Genomic DNA, 16,835 nt, shown 5'->3' with positions numbered 1-16,835 from the left:
AGGGCCTCCAACAGGGCCTGGCACATAACAGGCACTCAGAACACATTCGCTGTGGAACAACTGGCACCATCAGTGAACCAGCAGCCCTGGGGAGGGGTGCTCGCATTTGCCCAATGGCACCTGGTATAGTAGCTTCAAAGCAAACACATCTGCTATACGTTGCAATCCCTCATGAAGCTTCTTCTTCAAGAAAAGTTTATCAACTGCAGTCAAATGCCCACTTAAATGCCACAACTTCGAAGAAAGCACTCTCCACCCCACCACCCCCCATGCCAGGAACACCTCAGGATGTCCGTGTGTTTGTCTTTCTATGGTGGCCGATTTCCTCCCCTCCCTTCCACTCTGTTTTCCCCAGGTTCACTTTACAATGAAAACCAATGACTGCTCACCACATCTCCAAATGTGATGGTTAGTCGTCCTGCTCAGAAATCCTGCTCAGCCACTGCCGTAGACACCCCTTTCGGTGGCGAGCACAGTTGGGCTCTGGAAAGCTTGTTATGGGTTGAATTGTAGCTGCCCCTCAGATTCATATGTCGCTCTCCTAACCCTAGGATGCACCTTAGGATGTGACCTTATTTGGAAGTAGGGCCATTGCGGATGAATTGGAGGAGTCACACTGTAGGAGGTGGGCCCCTAATCGAATGTGGCTGGTGTCTTTCTAAAAAGGGGAGATTTGGAGAGGGACACACATGCAGGGAGAATGTCACGTGAATTTGAAAGCAGAGATCGGGGTGATGCATATACAAGCCAAGGAAAGCCAAAGATTGCTGGCAGACTGCCAGGAGCTAGAGGAACAGGCTGCAACAGAATGTCCCTCTACCCCCAGGAGGAGCCTTCAGGACTGTGAGACCACACATTTCTGTTGTTTGAGCCACTCTGTGTGTGCTACGTTGTTCCGGCAGCCCTAGCAAATGGTACATAACTCCTTGCCCACCAGACAGCTTTCAGTCCATGTCTCCCTTCATGTCATTGTTTCATCTTCTTCTGCTCTGTCTTCCCATCCAGGCGCGCTGTGGAGCTGGGTGGGGCTGACAGGGCCGTTGTCTTTAATGGTGTGGAGTATAGAACCCACTGCTGGAGGCGGGTGGAGAGCAGCAGGAGGGAGGGTGTCCAGGGGAGAGGGACGTTTGCATTGTGGTCAAGGAGTCCAAAGTGGATTTTAATAGGAGAGGTGGGACAAGGGAAGGAGACTGGGGCTGGGTATTGAGAGAAATGTAAGAAGTAGGGAATCCGATCTGCAGTGAACAGGATTAGAAATGGGTGGAGAAATGAAGGATAAGAGAGCAGAGTGACTGATTGGGTTGAAGGCCATGAAGAAGGTCAAAGGGGTTCAGGGACTTGATTTCAAGAGGCCCCAGTTGACAGCGATGGGACATCCTGGTGGCTTCAAGGACTCAAGCAGGACTGGAAGACCCTATGTCATTCCTGTGAGTAGCGTCTCTTAAGTGTCCTCCTCTTCCTGCCTCTGACATGTGGAGGCAGCCATGGTCACCTCCTGTGGCAGTGAATACCCCTCCCAGGCTGGCCCACAGGGGTGGTGCTCGCGGCCTTCCTGGAAGTGGGAGGCAATTTCATGTGAGGTGGTGAAGGGCAGTGGTCAAGAGTGCAGGCTGTGGACCGGTGTTGTGATGTGACCTGAGATGACCTGTCCCTTCTTGAAAAGTGTGGGAAGCATCCAATAGACAGGAACTGGCACGAGTCCCCTGGGTTATCATGGCCTACACATCAGGCTGAGGTCCTGGGTTCCTGTTTGCAAGGGAAGGGGTTCTCAAACTCGAGTGCATTGGCACCACCTGGCAGGCTGTGGGAGCACAGGTCGGGGCTAACCCCAGAGTTTCTGATTCAGTAGAAGTGGGTTTTCTATGCAGTTCTCCGTTGGTGCTGATGCAGCTGGTTTGGGAACTGCATTTGGAGGGCCACTGGCAAAGAGAGATGCTCCTGGGCGTAAACTGGGGGGAGCCCTGGCTTCCTGGTGTCATTACAACTGGAAGATGACACTGGGGCCTACCTTATCCTTCTGGTTTGTAGGACCAACTATCTCATTTGTTGGAGATCCACGAGAGGGCTCGGGGATGGTGCTGGCAGTGATGCTGAACATGACAATTGACATTTCTATAGTTCTTACAATGTGTTGGGCATTATTATAAGCATTTAACACATATGAAAACGTTTTGTTCTCATGACGAACCTATGAGGCAGGTACAATTACTATCATCACACTCATTTTACAGATGAAGGAACTGTGGCTCAGAGAGGTTAAGTAACTTGCTGAAGGCCACACAGCTGGTAGTTGGCAGAGCTGGGATTCGATCTGGCAATCCAAATCCAGAGTCTGTGTTCTTATCCCACATTATTCCACAGATCCTGCAGAGGAAAGGAAGCAAGAAATGACCCTAGTGATGATGGCCAACTTATTTGGCCTCTTTTTGTCTTCTTATCTCAAAAAAGGAAGTAGCTTTTCCCATCATAGAGGAAAACTGCATTTATATAAACAAAAAAAGCTGTCAGGTTTAATTGGATAATAGCTGTCAAATTCTTGTAGCTCCTGAGAGGATGATAAAGAGGGGGAATAATTATTGTGCTATTTTCTATGCAGACCTGAGTACGTTTGGGGGAGTCAATAAGTGTCTAATGATATTCCTGGTAATTGGCAATGATTGAAGAGGAGAGACTTTGTTGAGAGCCTTCATGTATGATGGCCAGTGGCCAGAGCTTTCATGCCCTTGAGAAAGGTGTGCAGGGTCTGGCCCAAGGCGGGAGAGAGCCTCCTTAAATGGGTTAGTTAGCATCTTGGCTGGCCCTGGATGGAGAGAAGGGACAGCACTGCTTGTCCATCAGCCCAAGTTTATGGACCCTGGCCTCTCAGGGTTGGTGATTAGAGACAGGCCAGCCCAGTGGTTCTGAATGTGGCCCATCAGCTTCACTTAGAAACTTGTTCGAACTGCACATTCTCAGGCCCCACCCACAACATACTGGGTGTGGGATCCAGCTATCTTTCGACAAGCATTCCTAGTGATTCTGATGCATGCTACAGTGTGGGAACCACTGTTCTAGGCAGAAATAGCACTGACTTTGGAGTCAGACACACCTAACTTGGAGTCCTGGCACTGCCACCATCTGGCTGTGTGACTAAGGGCAAGTTGCTGTACCTCTCTGTATATCAAGTTTCTCATCTATAAAATGAGAGTGGGAGGTTAGAGGAGTGGCCTGTAAGGTATTTGATTCCGTCCCTCCACATGTTAGAAACTGTCTTTCTTCTTGGCTTTGAAACAGGCTAATTTATCTGCCAGGAATATTCTTCCTGCTTCCTCTTAACCTGTCTGACACCTGAATAACCCTAGGCCTCAGTGTGGAGGTTATTTGCTCCAGCACGTTGATTTTTCTTTCTTTTTATACCTCCTCTTCCAAATCCAGGCTGGGTTAATACCCCTCCATGTTCACGGCCTATCATAGAACTTCCCACATCCTCGTAACGGCCTTTTACTTGTTTGTACTCTCCACAAAAGCACAAACTCTGCCCTGCTGACTGCTGCTTCTCTAGTGTTGGATACATAGTGGGTGCACAAGCAATACTTGAGGTCAGAACCAATTTCATTCCATGTATAAAATGCTTGGTTCCAGCGGATTTTTGAACAAACCACTGGAGGGTTTTCCCTTCACGCATGGGGCTCCATGGGGAAACTCAGGCATGGAGGTGCCGGCTGACTTAGGGATGCAGCGGCCGGGAGAACAAATGGAGATAGTAAGTTCCGGTGGCTGAGGATTTAAGGGAAGGAGCTGTGGATTGGGGTACGGACAGCCTTTAGCACATCTCCACGGCGCAGAGGGGCCCATCTGATGTTGGCATTAGGTAGTGTTATACCCTCGCCCCAAACACCCACAGTGGGGGCCTGCTGGTGAAGAGTGACATGATGCGATGGCATCTCGCCAGCCCTCATGGTAAGAAGGCCCTCCCAGCATCACCAAGGCAAGCATTTTGCAAAGCTCAGAGGAGCTCTTCACCTTTATTAATAGATATACTTATTTATTTACTATGGACAGGGTTAAGGACCTCTTTGAGAACTAGATGGACACCCAGAATAAAAGGGCAGCAAAAAATTACGGTGTTTCTCCAGGAGCAAGCCCCACCGTTGACCTTGCCGGTCAGTGGGTATGTGTTCAGGTTGCTTTCAGAGTCAGGCCCCATTGTTTCGGGGGAGATAAAAGTGTCAGTTGAGGGGAAGGTAGATTTTAATTCTTTCTGTCTCTCCAAGCCCTGGCATTTCAGAGCTTGGGAAAGAATAGCAGTGACCCAATTTAGTAATGTGAAGGCAAGACAGTACTGTTTTAACAGGCCTCCTCATCTCTTTGTTTGGCTTTCCTCCATGTGCCCTCCCCCTACCCCCCACGCCGTTTCCAATTGTGTCTTTTCCCATTACAAATATACAAGGTAATAATCCAGTATTTTCCACGGAGCATGGCAAGCATGCTATATATAATACACAGTTGAACATTCTGCGCGTATAATTGGAGCATAAATGTAACTAATCAAAATATTATCATGCCAGCAGATGTGTGAAGAGTTTGGAGATTTAAAAAATATATAAATATATATATATATTTTAGTTCCATGTCATTTCGATTTAGAGATTTAGAGTTGCAGAAGCAAAGAGCTCAGCCCAATGAATGTCAAGAACAATTTGGGGTCTGCAAATGCTCCTGACATGCCTGTTGTTCTCTTTGCTCTTAATATGGCAGCATCTTGACAACTGATTTCATTTTGGTTCTTTCCTCCCACTTATTGCCCCTGTTCCTACCTGTACCAGTTCCCCCGGGAAAAGCCAGCTGGCCCCAGGGAATGTGGGGTCACTCCTTGCCACCAAATACAACATGCCCACGTGTGATGTGGAGCCTAAAAGCTAAATAATGGTTAGGATTTCCTGGGTGAGAATTTTGGCTGTGCTGTGAGCTGTGTGGCCTTGAGAAAGTTACCTAACCTCTCTGTACCTCAGTTTATAAGAGAAGGATGGTAATAGTGAGTACCTCCTAGGTTACTATGAGAATTAAATGAATGAATGTTAGTCAAATGTGATGGTATTTGTTTGCAGCTGTTGCTCTTATCAATGAATAGAGCAGAAAAGCAATTCTGTGGGAACACAAAAATTACGGTGTATCTCCAGGAGCAAGCCCCAAAGAAAAAGGCCGCTCCTCCCTCTCCCCATCTCTAAAAGGCTTCTAGGTAGAAAATTCAAGCCAGTCCTGGCATCTAACTCACCACCGACTGGTCATAGTCACGGGACTGTGAAGTCTTGGAACCTTAGACTTCTCTAGCTGGAGGGAACTTCAAACACTCTACCTGCTCAGCAATTTTACAGGTGAGAAAGGAGAGAGAATTCCTCGCTCTCAGAGGCACCATATGACTAACACCAGGTGCACAGAAGAGGTCAGAATCTGGAGGGTGAGTGGCATGACCTGCCCTTCAATTCTACCTCGACCTTGCCAACATTGTTGGGGTAGGCAAACAAGGCCATATATGTCACCATTTATGGAGCCACGTTCTCATTCCATCGTGTGTTGGGTTCCATTATTTCTCCTTCAATAACATTTATTTTTCCTCCTGGGAAGGTAAGATATTACAAGGAGATGTTGGGGGAGGTGAGTTATGAAGTTATAAATGGAGAGAACCCCAGGCCCGCTGGGCCCCACAACATTTTACCTGGGTCTGTTTTCATCACAAGATTATTGTCAGGTCCAAAGGAGAATGTGAAAATGTTTTATTTGTCTGGGGAGTGAAGGGGGTGAGAAGTAGTTAAGGGGTGGTACATGGTTTCGATTTTATTCTGCTTTGTGTCCATCATCTTTCTCCTCTCTGCTCCTTTTCCCGCCCAGTGTTGCTGCCTCACTGTGCTTTATGTCTCCGGCCTCACCGCCTCCCTTTCCCTTCTCCCCACCTCTCCTCCTTCCACCCTTTCTCCCTCGCTCCCTCCTCTCCTCATCTTCCTTTGTGTTTACTCTTCTCCTTTCTCCTTTTCTTCTTGTTCTCCTCCCTTCCTTCTCTTTTTTTGCTCCCTCTTCCCTTCTCTTTCGCCTTCTCCTCGGGTGGGGAAGAGTGCAGGTGCCGCAGGTACCTGGTCTTTTGGCGAAAGGCCCACGTGCAGAGCCTCTTCCAGCGGGGCCTTCCCATCCAGTCACCTGGGTTTATTTTCATTTTTAAACTACATTATCCACACCCACATGGATGATCAGATAGCTGTTTCCTGGAGAACTGCTTTAACAGATTTGCATATGAAATGCTCAAACCCCAACTTTAGGTCTGAATGAGTGATTACAGCAATAGCTGCTGCTTGTTCACGCAGACCGACTCTGACAAGGTGTTCAGTGTTCAGCTCCTTTGAAACTGCAGGGTATTTTCCTTGTTGTAAACAGACATTATGTATCCATTAACCTGTAATTCATCCCTCCTTCCCTTCCCCCCTCTTTCCCTCCTTCCCTCTCTCTCACCCTCCCTTCCTCCCCATTGTCCAGTGTATTAAAAAAGAAACAAATGTCTTTGCTTTTTTTTTTTTTTTGACACGTGACAATTAGATTGCTTTGATGGATAATATGGATAATGCTGATGTGCTTGTTACTCTGGCGATTGGTAAATTGTTATGTTGATGGTTAGCTGAATGACTATTCATTTTCATGATACTACTGGCAGAACTCTGTGCTTCTCTTCCACCTATTTTCTTAATTTATGGTGGAGTCTTTTGAGATTTTTTTGTCCCTTGTTCTTTTATTGTGACCAGAAAGCTAAATGTTATCATTCTGGGCTTTTAAATTAGGCCTTGTCCAGAATAGCTAAAATAGAGGAATGTATGGGGTAAGTGATGCAGAAGGAAGTGTTCTGTGGGCATGGGAGAAAGTAAGTGTTGAAGGACGACCACTGGGCTGGGCAGTGTGGATTTCAGGAACACCACCCCTGAGCAAAATCCTGGAAGCAGGGAAGTCTGGAGTGTGTGTGTTTGTTGCAGGGGTGGGCAAACTTTTTGACTCTAGGGCCACAATGGGTTCTTAAACTGGACCGGAAGGCCAGAACAAAAGCATGGATGGAGTGTTTATGTGAACTAATATAAATTCAAAGTAAAGGAGCGGAGGGGAGAGCAAGAGAACTGGCTAGAACAGCCGGATCCCAGCCCGAGGGCTGTAGTTTGCCCAAGGCATAACAATAGCACCCATTGCTTAGTCTTATCATTCTGGAGGTCAGAAGTTCTACATCGTCACACTGGGCTAACATCAAGATGTTGGAGGCGCTGTGTTCCTTTCTGTGGGAGGATCTGTTTGCCTGCCTGTTCTGGTTTCTGGCGGCCACTTGTATTTCTTGGTTTGTGGCCCCCATGTATCTCCAAAGTCAGGGTCTTAGCATCCTCAGATCCCTCTCTGATTCTGCCTCCCTCGCCTCTCTCGATCAGAATAATCTCCCCATCTCAAATCATCTGATTACCAGCCTTAATTCCATCTGAAACCTTAATCCCCCTTTGCCATGTAGGTGACATGCACAGGTTCCACAGGTGACGACATGGACATCTTTAAGCCACTGTTCTGCTCACCATGGAGCGGAGGAGGGCTGCTTAGGCAAAAAGACTTCACCTCTGTTCCTCAGTGTTCCTTACTTTAAAACAGGGATAGCCTGGTGCCACCTCATTGGGATGCTAAGGGATGCTCAGATCAATGCCTGGCATGTACCAAGTTTTCAGTAAACATTAATAACATTAAACATGTGGTAAATTGCATTGGGCCTCCCATCATCTGCTACTGGCTGTTTATTGTGAAATTAACATTTATTGAGTTAAGATCAGTGTTTCACTTACTATTGACTGAAAACAGACAAACAAAAATACTTTGACGTGTAGCTGTCACGATCCCATTTTATAGATGAGAACACTGAGGCCCAGAAACTTTTACTGACTTGCTCAGATCATACAATGAAGAAACGACAGGAGAGGGGCGGAAACCCAGTTTTCCTGACTGGAAATTGAGGGCTCGTTCCCTGGCGCCACAGCTGCTTGGCTTCAGGCAGCGCTTGGTCCCCTCAGCTCCCTTCCCGTAGGTGCTGGCGCTGGAAGCTGGCGGGACCACCTGTCTGCAGGGAGGCTCTGAGCTCTCAGAGCTCCAGGCGCTCAGCTGCCAGTTGCGGAGCACACTCATGTAATCTTAATGAACAATGTGCAAAGCCATTAAAAACTCAATTTGGGCTTTCTTTTTACTGCCAACGTGAGGAAATGCAATCGTGAGGTGCTCATGTGTAAACACAATAGCCGCCATCTGCTACGGAGAAGCATTTTGCCTCCAAAAGGGGGATCTATGCTGCAGACACATCAATAATGGGGCGTTTATCAAGGCGTTATTATGCACGAAGGGGAAAAATGCAAAATTTATGGCCAGCCGGAGAGCACTTCCTGGTTTAATTTCACAGTTTTTGGTGCTATGTATAATAACTATGAGGAAACTAATGCTGTTTTATGTCCCTTATCACGTCAGTGGATTTTTGAGAGAGAGAGAGAGAGAACGTATTTACAGTCTTCCTCTTTCTTGTTTCTGACTGATCCCGGCATAATGACTGGCTCATTTTTTATCTCCAGGAAACGGGCAGCCTGGGGATGATATTAATTAAGCCAACCTGTTGATGAAAGAGGGCCCCACTGAGCCGCTGATGCATGAGGGCATCACTCCCGAACAAGCTGTAAAATGGCAGGTCTGTGCTTGGCTCTCAGATCTCGGCCCCTTCTTCTTGGGAGATGTGGCCACCCCTCTGTAGAGCTGGCTGGATGCTGCCCTCGCTAGGACTCTGCGCTTGCATTGCTGGATGCTATGACTTCCTGCCCCTGTGCCTTTGCACGTGTTGTTCCCTCTGTTTGAAATGCTCTCCCAAATCATCACCAGGCACACTTCCATGGGAGGGACCCTGACTGGGGAAGAGGACAGGCTCACACATTCTGATGTGTGGAGTTTAGCGATATACCCCCTAGTTTCTACTTCTATTTGCAGAGGTATACTAACCTGATGTGGCTGAGGATATTCCTGGGGAAGGGGCATTAGGAGAGAAAAAGGTGAGCCCTGTGCAGTTAGGCTATGAGAGTACTCATGTGTCCTGCAGGCTGGAGGGGCCTGTTGTAAGGACTGACTGTAGGGTCACGGACAGAGAAAAATCCATCCCAAAGGATGATGCCAAGTGGAAGTGAGAGCTGAACTGTAGGGGACATGATGCTGGGTGAGTGTGCATCTAGATGGAGGAGGTAAAAAAGGCACGGAGTCTGCAGACAGAGCTGTCTCTTGAACCCTGTTGATTCTGGGGCTAAAGCAATGCTGCTGTGTGTCCCCCAAGTGTGTCCCAGAGCAAAGAGACACTAATGAGGACCTGTCCAATCATTGAGACACCACAACTGGTGGCAAAGGCATATGAGGGATCTGTGCCTGGAAGTGCAGCGGGAACAAGGGGGTTGCCATCATTAATTAAGGTGCCTTGGGGATTTGGGGGAATATATAGGGAGTATTGCTAGGAGCTGGAGTTCCAGCAGGTACAGGTGAGGGCTGGTAAGATTCCAATGTCAGGGTTCATAATATGCTCATGAGCCAGTGAGGTTTTACATCCATTCATTCTTCAAATCCCAGCTCAGCTTAGCTCAGTCCTGGAAGATGCTGACCCACTTGGTTGAGTTCATCACCCCGCCTCTGTGTCAAGACTGGATTTCCTGCTCGGTCCCTGGGATCACTGCCTCTGCAGCTGGAGGCACCTTCCTCACTGCTGCTGCCCTCAACACAGCCTGTGTTTCACTGAACCCTGGCCCATTTAGTTCCTAGCTTCCGGTTCAGACACTGGGATTGGGTGCACCTGCTGGGTGGAGCCCAGATCATGTGCCCAAGTCTTAGTTACAGAGGAGACTGGGCAAGTGGGCATCAGGCTTTTTCTTTTAGGTAGAGGAACTTGGGCCACGCTTCAAAAGTTGGGGAGATTCCCCAACCACCGGAAGGGAGTTCAGGTATTGAGTGGCCAGACCACAGGGCAAGTTTCTACTTCAGATCAAACATCTGGTTAACATGGAGGGTGGCCTGAGAGCAGCCACATGTGGTTCGTGGCATCTGAGGAGCAGTGTGTGACCACGGTGGCTACACTAGCCAGCATCCCTGATGAGTTCCCACTGTTGAAAGATGGACCTCCCCCAGGTGTAGCCCCAAACCTTTCTTTCTGTCCAGATTGGGAACTAAATGAGCTGAACCCACATTTTGCTTTTGTATCATACTTTCCCTCTAAGACTTTGGTGAGGACATTATACCACGGGGAGCTTTCTTTCTTTTAAAAAAAATTATTTTATTGATTTCAGAGAGGAGGGGAGAGGGAGAGAGATATATAAATATCAATGATGAGAGGAAAAAAAATCATCTTTAAAATCATTGATTGGCTGCCTCCTGCACTCTCTGCCCCCCCTCCCCCCCCCCCCCCCCGCTTCCCCCTACACATACACACTGGGGATTGAGCCCAGAACCCAGGCATGTGCTCTGGCCAGGAATCGAACCCCATCCTCCTGGTTCATAGGTTAGACACTCAACCACCAAGCCACACTGGCCAGGCACCACAGGGAAGTTTCTACACTCACATAAGAGCACTCAGATTTCCCAGGGCCCCTGCTGGTTTCTGAATGGACTTGTCATCGTTTTATCTCTGGTCCACTAGCTTGGGAGTATTTATGTGGTCCTGTTAACAAAAATACCTGTGATGGCAGAATAATGGCCCTCCAAAGATGTCCATGTCCCAATCCCTGGAACCTGTACATATGTTACCTGACATGGCAAAAGGGACTTTGCAGATGTGACTGAATTAAGGATCTTGCAGTGGGGAGATTATGCTGGATTGTCTGGGTGGACACTTATAAGAGCATCCTTATAGGAGGCAGGCAGAGGGGTCAATGTCAGAACAAGGAGTTGTGCTGAAGGAAATAGAGGTTGAAGTCATGCCCTTTGGAGATGGAGGAAGGGTCCATGAGCCAAGGAATGCAGGCAGCCACTAAAAGCTAGGCCAGGCAGGGAAATTGGTTGTCTCCTATAGCCTCTAGAAGGAAAGCAGCCTTTCTAACACCTTGACTTTGCACCTCTGACCTCCAGAAGCATAGGAGAATACATTTGTGTTGTATCGAGCCACTGAGTTTGTGGTAATTAGTTATAGGAACCATAGGACACAAATACAGGATCTAAATGGTGTGTCCCCCAAGCCTCCACGTACTTGACTGCCAGTCCTCTATCTGCCCTCACAGGGCTCTCCCCGTGATCTCATGAGTGCATGCATGGAGGGTCAGCTGCTTGTGTTGCCACTTTCTGGCATCCTTGTGGAAGCCCACTGCCTGCAAGCCATAGAAGGGGACCCTCACCACAGCTGCTATGTGGAATTTTTGGAATTAGGTTGAAAGAATGAGGCTATTTATAGCTGTCGTGGCTCATCTTGGTTGAGGGTAAGTAGCTGTAAGGTTTCATTCTGAATTGAGTATTTGAGTGGTTAAAATCATATTTCAAGTGCTTTTGGGTCCCACAGAGCGCTGCTTTGTAGTCTCACCAAGACATCCATCTGCCGTAACCTTCTGGCCTGCACCTTTCCTCCTTTGGGGGTAGGCTGGGTGGGCAGCCATCATTATCTTTTGTCTTTTTCCCCCCAAGTATCTCATCTATTTCTCTGAGCCTAGCACCAAAACACATGCGTAGTCGCTGAGGGCCAGAGCATGCACATTAAGTTACACAAATTGACATCACGGGCCAGGGTGGTGGTGGGGAACATGGTAAGCGTCCCTGACCCAACCCAACGCTGGCCCACCTAAGACACAAATTCTCTTAATGAAGGTCCAAGATATGCCTTTCCTTCTCCAGGATTCATTCTCAGAGCCCAGTCTTTCCATTCTCTCCCTTCTTTCTGCTTTTTACCCAGGATGCTGCTTGTAATGATGTTCCTATTTGGGGTGTCTTATAGTTTTGCTTGGTAGCTGTCATTACTCATCTTCCTAAATAAAGGAACTTGTAGAAAGTAGGGGCCCCATGGGGGGTGCCAAAATAATCACGAGAATGCTAGCTGCAGAAATAAATGACAGAATTTGAATGGCTTAGTAACCCAGTCATAGTTGATTCCCTGTCTACTGAAGGTCTGAAATGAGTGTTCTCCGTAGGTGGGTGGCCTTTCTCATGGCCGTGGCCATTCAGGGACCAGGCTCCTTTGGTTGGGGCTCTGCTATCACTTAGGCTCCTGGGCTCCTGTGCTTGGAGCTGGTGGGTGGGAAAGACAATGGAGCCGTGATGCTCACACTTTCATGTGCCTCCTACAAACCAGCTGAGGATATTGACAAATGCAGAGTTGGATTCTATAGGCCTGGGATGGGGCCCAAGTTCTTGCTTTTCTTTCAAACTCCCAGGAGTGCTGGGGCTGCTGCTCCAAGGACCATCTTTTGAGAGACAAGATAAGGGAGGATGGAGCAGTGGGGGTCGGGGAGGGTGGAGGCCTGGCCCCACTGGCTAGAATTCAGCTGCAGGGCCCACCACTCCATAGAGAGAGGCTGAGGAATGTAGTCCAGCTGTGCCCAGAACGAGGAGGACAGATTTTTCAATCAACAAGCAATTTTGCTACATGAGGAGTCCATGGAGGGCCAAGCCCTTGCACCAGCTCTATCTTCATGGAAATGCAGCTCCCTCTGTCAGCAGTCACGGGGGCAGCAAGATGGGAGTGGGTGGATATTGCATGGTGCCACCTCCTCAGTGGGCCTGCCCTACCCTGAAGCTAGGATGAACAGAAGTGGGAACCTGAGCTGGTGGAAGGGAAACCCTGACTTTCTCTGCTGTGGCCCCTGCAACACAGCTTGGTGTGAATTGGCAGGAGGACAGGAGCCAAAATGTCTGTGGAGCATCATGGGATCCCAAGGGGAGAGAGCCGGACACCCTTTGCATCTGAGGTTGCCTTCCTTACCCATTGGTGGCCTGCTCCTCTGTGGCAGGGGCAGCCATCCAACCTTTGTGGGGCTGTGGGGTCATCAGTCATCTGTCCCAGGGAAACCTCCTGGCACCCTGTGGGACGCAGGTCAGCAGACAGAGAGAGGCAGGGATGCTAGCCACAGTTTACCTCTGCAGCGGTTTCTTTCTTGCTGCCTCACTGGGAGGTTCTGATGATTAGCAATACCATCCGACAAGGGACATCTCCCCACGTCCCCTCTGTTACTACCAAGCCTTACCTCCTTTGCTCACTTTCAGTGGCTCCTGCCCCAGGAGATGGGTGAGTTTTTTGTTTGGTGGGATGGCAAAGTCTGATAGCCGTGGTTCAAGTTTCTGTCTTTGGTACCTTGCTTCTTTTTGGCTTATGTTGGGGATGAGCCCACTCAACAGCCCTATGTGGTCATCCCTCAAGGACAGCTCTGGCCCTGGGGATGTGGGTATAGTCGGAAGGGGGAGTCCATGGTCATCCAAGTTCTCTACATGCCCTTCACAAAAGAAAACACAGGAAGCCTAATTTAGCCTCAAGTCCAAGTGACTTTCTCAAGTCCAGCTTTGAGAATAATGAAGTGGAGGTTTTGAACTCTGCCTCTCTCCCCTGTCTATTTAAATTCATTCAGATCCCAGAGGAGACGGGCTATGAGTGACGGGTGCCCTTGAGAACCCCAACAAGATATGGACTGCCCAGTACTTACTAGCTGGCAGCTGTTAGTATTTTTGGAATTAGGGTGAAAGAATGAGGCTACTTATAGCTGTCGTGGCTCATCTTGGTTGAGGGTAAGTAGCCGTAAGGTTTCATTCTGAATTGAATAGTTGAGTGGTTAAAATCAGATTTCAAGACAACAGTGGTTTTCTAGGTGAAGACATTCATCCTGGACCACCTGGGTTTGTCGCCTGTGTTTTAGGATGCAGTTACTTCATAGAATCATAGGACTTGAAGTCACAGAGCACAGCCTGCAGAGCTGATGGTGCAGTTTCCTTAGACATCTCACTTTCTCCAGGCTCTGCACCACCCGCAAGGACGGGGACTCACTCTGTCTCCAGGCAGGCAGTCCCATTGTGCATCAGCTCTGCTCCTTAGAAGGTCCTTTGCACTGAGGTGTGCCTCCTGGTGGTTCCTTTCAGAAGTCTGCCCACTCAGGCGCCTTCATCAATGAGCTGTTGCCATAATATTGCTGCCTAAAGTGCCAAGAGGAAACCCAGGGTGAACAACAATGAGCACTTGCTCTCACGCTCATGGTCCGAGCATTGAGTGTGGTTCTGCTGATCTAGGTTGGGCTTGTGGGCCGCGTGGCTGTGCTTCTTGCTGTGGGGGTGGCATGGCTTGGTTCTTCACTGCCGCCTCTGCTCAGTACTCATCCACGTGAGTCTGTTCTCCATCCCAACCTGAAGGGCAGCAGCCACCTGGGGGGGCGTTCTTCCCATGAAAGGTGGCATTTGTGCAAGAGGGCAAGCCCAGCGAGGCACGTACGCTTCAAGCCTCTGCTTGGATTGTTCCGTTAGCATTTTTTGAGCAAAGCAAGCGCAATCCAAAGTCAGAGGATGGGGACACTCCCTCCGCCTCTTCTGAAAAGCAAGAGGCTAAGGACGCAGATCCAGGGAGGGGCGAAGAGCTGGAAACAACCCTTTAACCTGTCAGAGCAACTCCAAAGAGGCTCCCGTCCTTCCTCGGAAATAGCCTTTTAAGTGCCTGAAAAGACTAGTCCTGTTTTCTGCCAGTAGTAATGAGAGCATACACTTTGAGGCTGGAGCGAATCTGGGTCTCCTCGCTCCCTGTGTGTGTGGCCCAGGGCAGGCCACTCAGTCTTTAAATAACATGAATCCTCCACCTCCCAGGGTCATCCTGGAGGTTAAATTGAATGATATCTAAATAAGACACCTAGCATCCCACTGGGACGCCTTCCGTGTGTAGTATTCCTTCCCCTCCTTCCCCGGCCGAGCATCTCCCAGCGGTTCTCCACTTCCTCCGGGTCTTCTGTGCTGACTGGAATCCAGTGTACGCTTTATAAGCCCTCCTCTCATACGCCCTGTCCTGAACGCAAGGCTCCAGTGGCCTATGATGGAACAACGACACCTCCCGTATTGCCGAGGTTGTTTCCACTGAGACAGACAAAGCTTACGTGAGGTTATATTTCACCCCATTTTACCCAGGGAGGTTGCCATTAACTAAATTCCTGGATTTTGTTCTGTGTTTCCTGCAGGAGCTGCTGGATGTAATGTCTCTTCCGTAAATGTTCAGAGTGTCCACTTTGTAGAAATACCTGGTGCATGTTACCAGTTCTTCATTTTTAAAACCACCTTGTTGAGTAGGGTTGTTATTCCCAATTACAGAAGCGGGCGTGGAGGTTGAGAGAGGAGATAAGGTTTCCTCAGGCTCCACCAGGCCCTGCTGGAGCGACCCCATTTCTGGCCACCTTGTTGAGGGGTGTGACCAATTTTCAGGAGGCTTTTTTTTTTTCTCTCTCCCTGTCTCCTTCCTGCCCCCTTGGCGGGTCTCCAGGCTCCTTCATGATGGTGAACAGCTCCGGGAGGGCCTCTGGCCAGAAGGCCCACCTCCTCCTGCCCACCTTGAAGGAGAATGACACGCACTGCATCGATTTCCATTACTACTTCTCCAGCCGCGACAGGTCCAGCCCGGGCGCCTTGAATGTCTATGTGAAGGTGAACGGCGGGCCCCAGGGGAACCCCGTCTGGAACGTGTCCGGCGTCGTCACCGAGGGCTGGGTGAAGGCAGAGCTGGCCATCAGCACCTTCTGGCCACATTTCTACCAGGTAGGGGGTTTTCCATGGCTCAATTTCTTTTATAAGTAACCATAAACCCACCCACCTCTTGCCTGCCTGGAGTTGTGCAGTGGAGAAAGGATTTCATTTGCTTACTGGTTCAACTCTTGTTTACTGAGCTTCTCCTTCTAGCAGGCCCTGGAGGAGGAGACTGGTGGATAAATGATTGCAACACAGCCAGATGCATTTGAGTTCCCAGGATGCTGCAGGAACAGACATTGAGACATTGAAGCCTATTGTACAAGAATTTATGAGGGAGACAGTGTTATCCAATGAGGAGAATGCTATGATTTTCCCTGTTTTACAGATGAAGAGGTTGAGGTTCAGAGGGAGGAGGTAACTAGTCAGAGATCACCCCTGGAGAAGAGCAAGGGGGGTGGGCGGCGAGACAGGATGGCTTCTAAGAGGAGATGACAATGAGGCCGAGTCTGGAAGAGTGAATAAGCGATTGTTGAAGAAGGAAGGGAAAGGCATTTGAGTTGTCAGGGATAGGGCAGGCCATGGGCTCAGGGAGTGGGTGAGAGATGTTGGCAGAGTTTTGACACTCTAAGTGGACTAAGGGGTGGTTGCAAAGGAGACATGCAGGGCATGGAGCCTGCAGGGGCAAGGAGGTCGTGTGGGCCCCAAATGCCAAGCCAAGGACATTACCTATATTCTCGGGTCTAGAGCAGTGTTTCTCACACTCGCTGGTGAAAGACAAGTTCCCTCCCCGACTCAGTTTGAACCTATACTTGTACAAATGGCAATAAAAATGTCACAGCCATGCCAGATTGCTGTCACTGTTTCTAAACACCTCTCTCCCTTTCCCTGCTCATCCCACTCGGGACTGAGATGCAGCGTGCATGCCAGCCCCAGCCCACGGAGCTCCAGGTCGTCTTCACCTGGGACTGTGGAAAGATTTTTTGTAAACAGCACTCTTGAGGTACAATTTACATATTATAGAACCCACTTATTTTAATTGAGCAATTCAGTGATTTTTAGTAAAGCCACTGAGTTGTGCAATTATCATCACAAACGAGTTTTAGAACATTTCCACCATTCCAGTAAGATCCCTTGTGCCTATTTTCAGTTAATCCCCA

At 48.9% G+C, this 16,835-nt stretch overlaps 1 protein-coding gene across 19 annotated transcripts in view; it reads left to right on the top strand.

Annotated features, from left to right (window-relative positions):
* Positions 1–16,835, top strand: part of PTPRT (protein tyrosine phosphatase receptor type T) — a gene marked incomplete at its 3' end in the record, with an annotated part of 976,718 nt that overhangs the window by 332,831 nt on the left and 627,052 nt on the right. For all 19 annotated transcript variants that reach the window (XM_080686646.1, XM_080686642.1, XM_080686645.1 and 16 more), the window contains exon 3: positions 15,476–15,747. In XM_080686646.1, coding sequence (XP_080542772.1) covers positions 15,476–15,747 — 272 coding nt within the window. The remainder of the gene's footprint in view (positions 1–15,475; positions 15,748–16,835) is intronic.

The sequence above is a fragment of the Plecotus auritus genome (genome assembly GCF_963455305.1).
Source record: "Plecotus auritus genome assembly, chromosome: 8".
In the NCBI taxonomy this organism is placed as follows: domain Eukaryota; kingdom Metazoa; phylum Chordata; class Mammalia; order Chiroptera; family Vespertilionidae; genus Plecotus; species Plecotus auritus.
The sequence above is the reverse complement of the archived record's forward strand: the minus strand, read 5'-3'. Positions and strand labels throughout refer to the sequence as shown.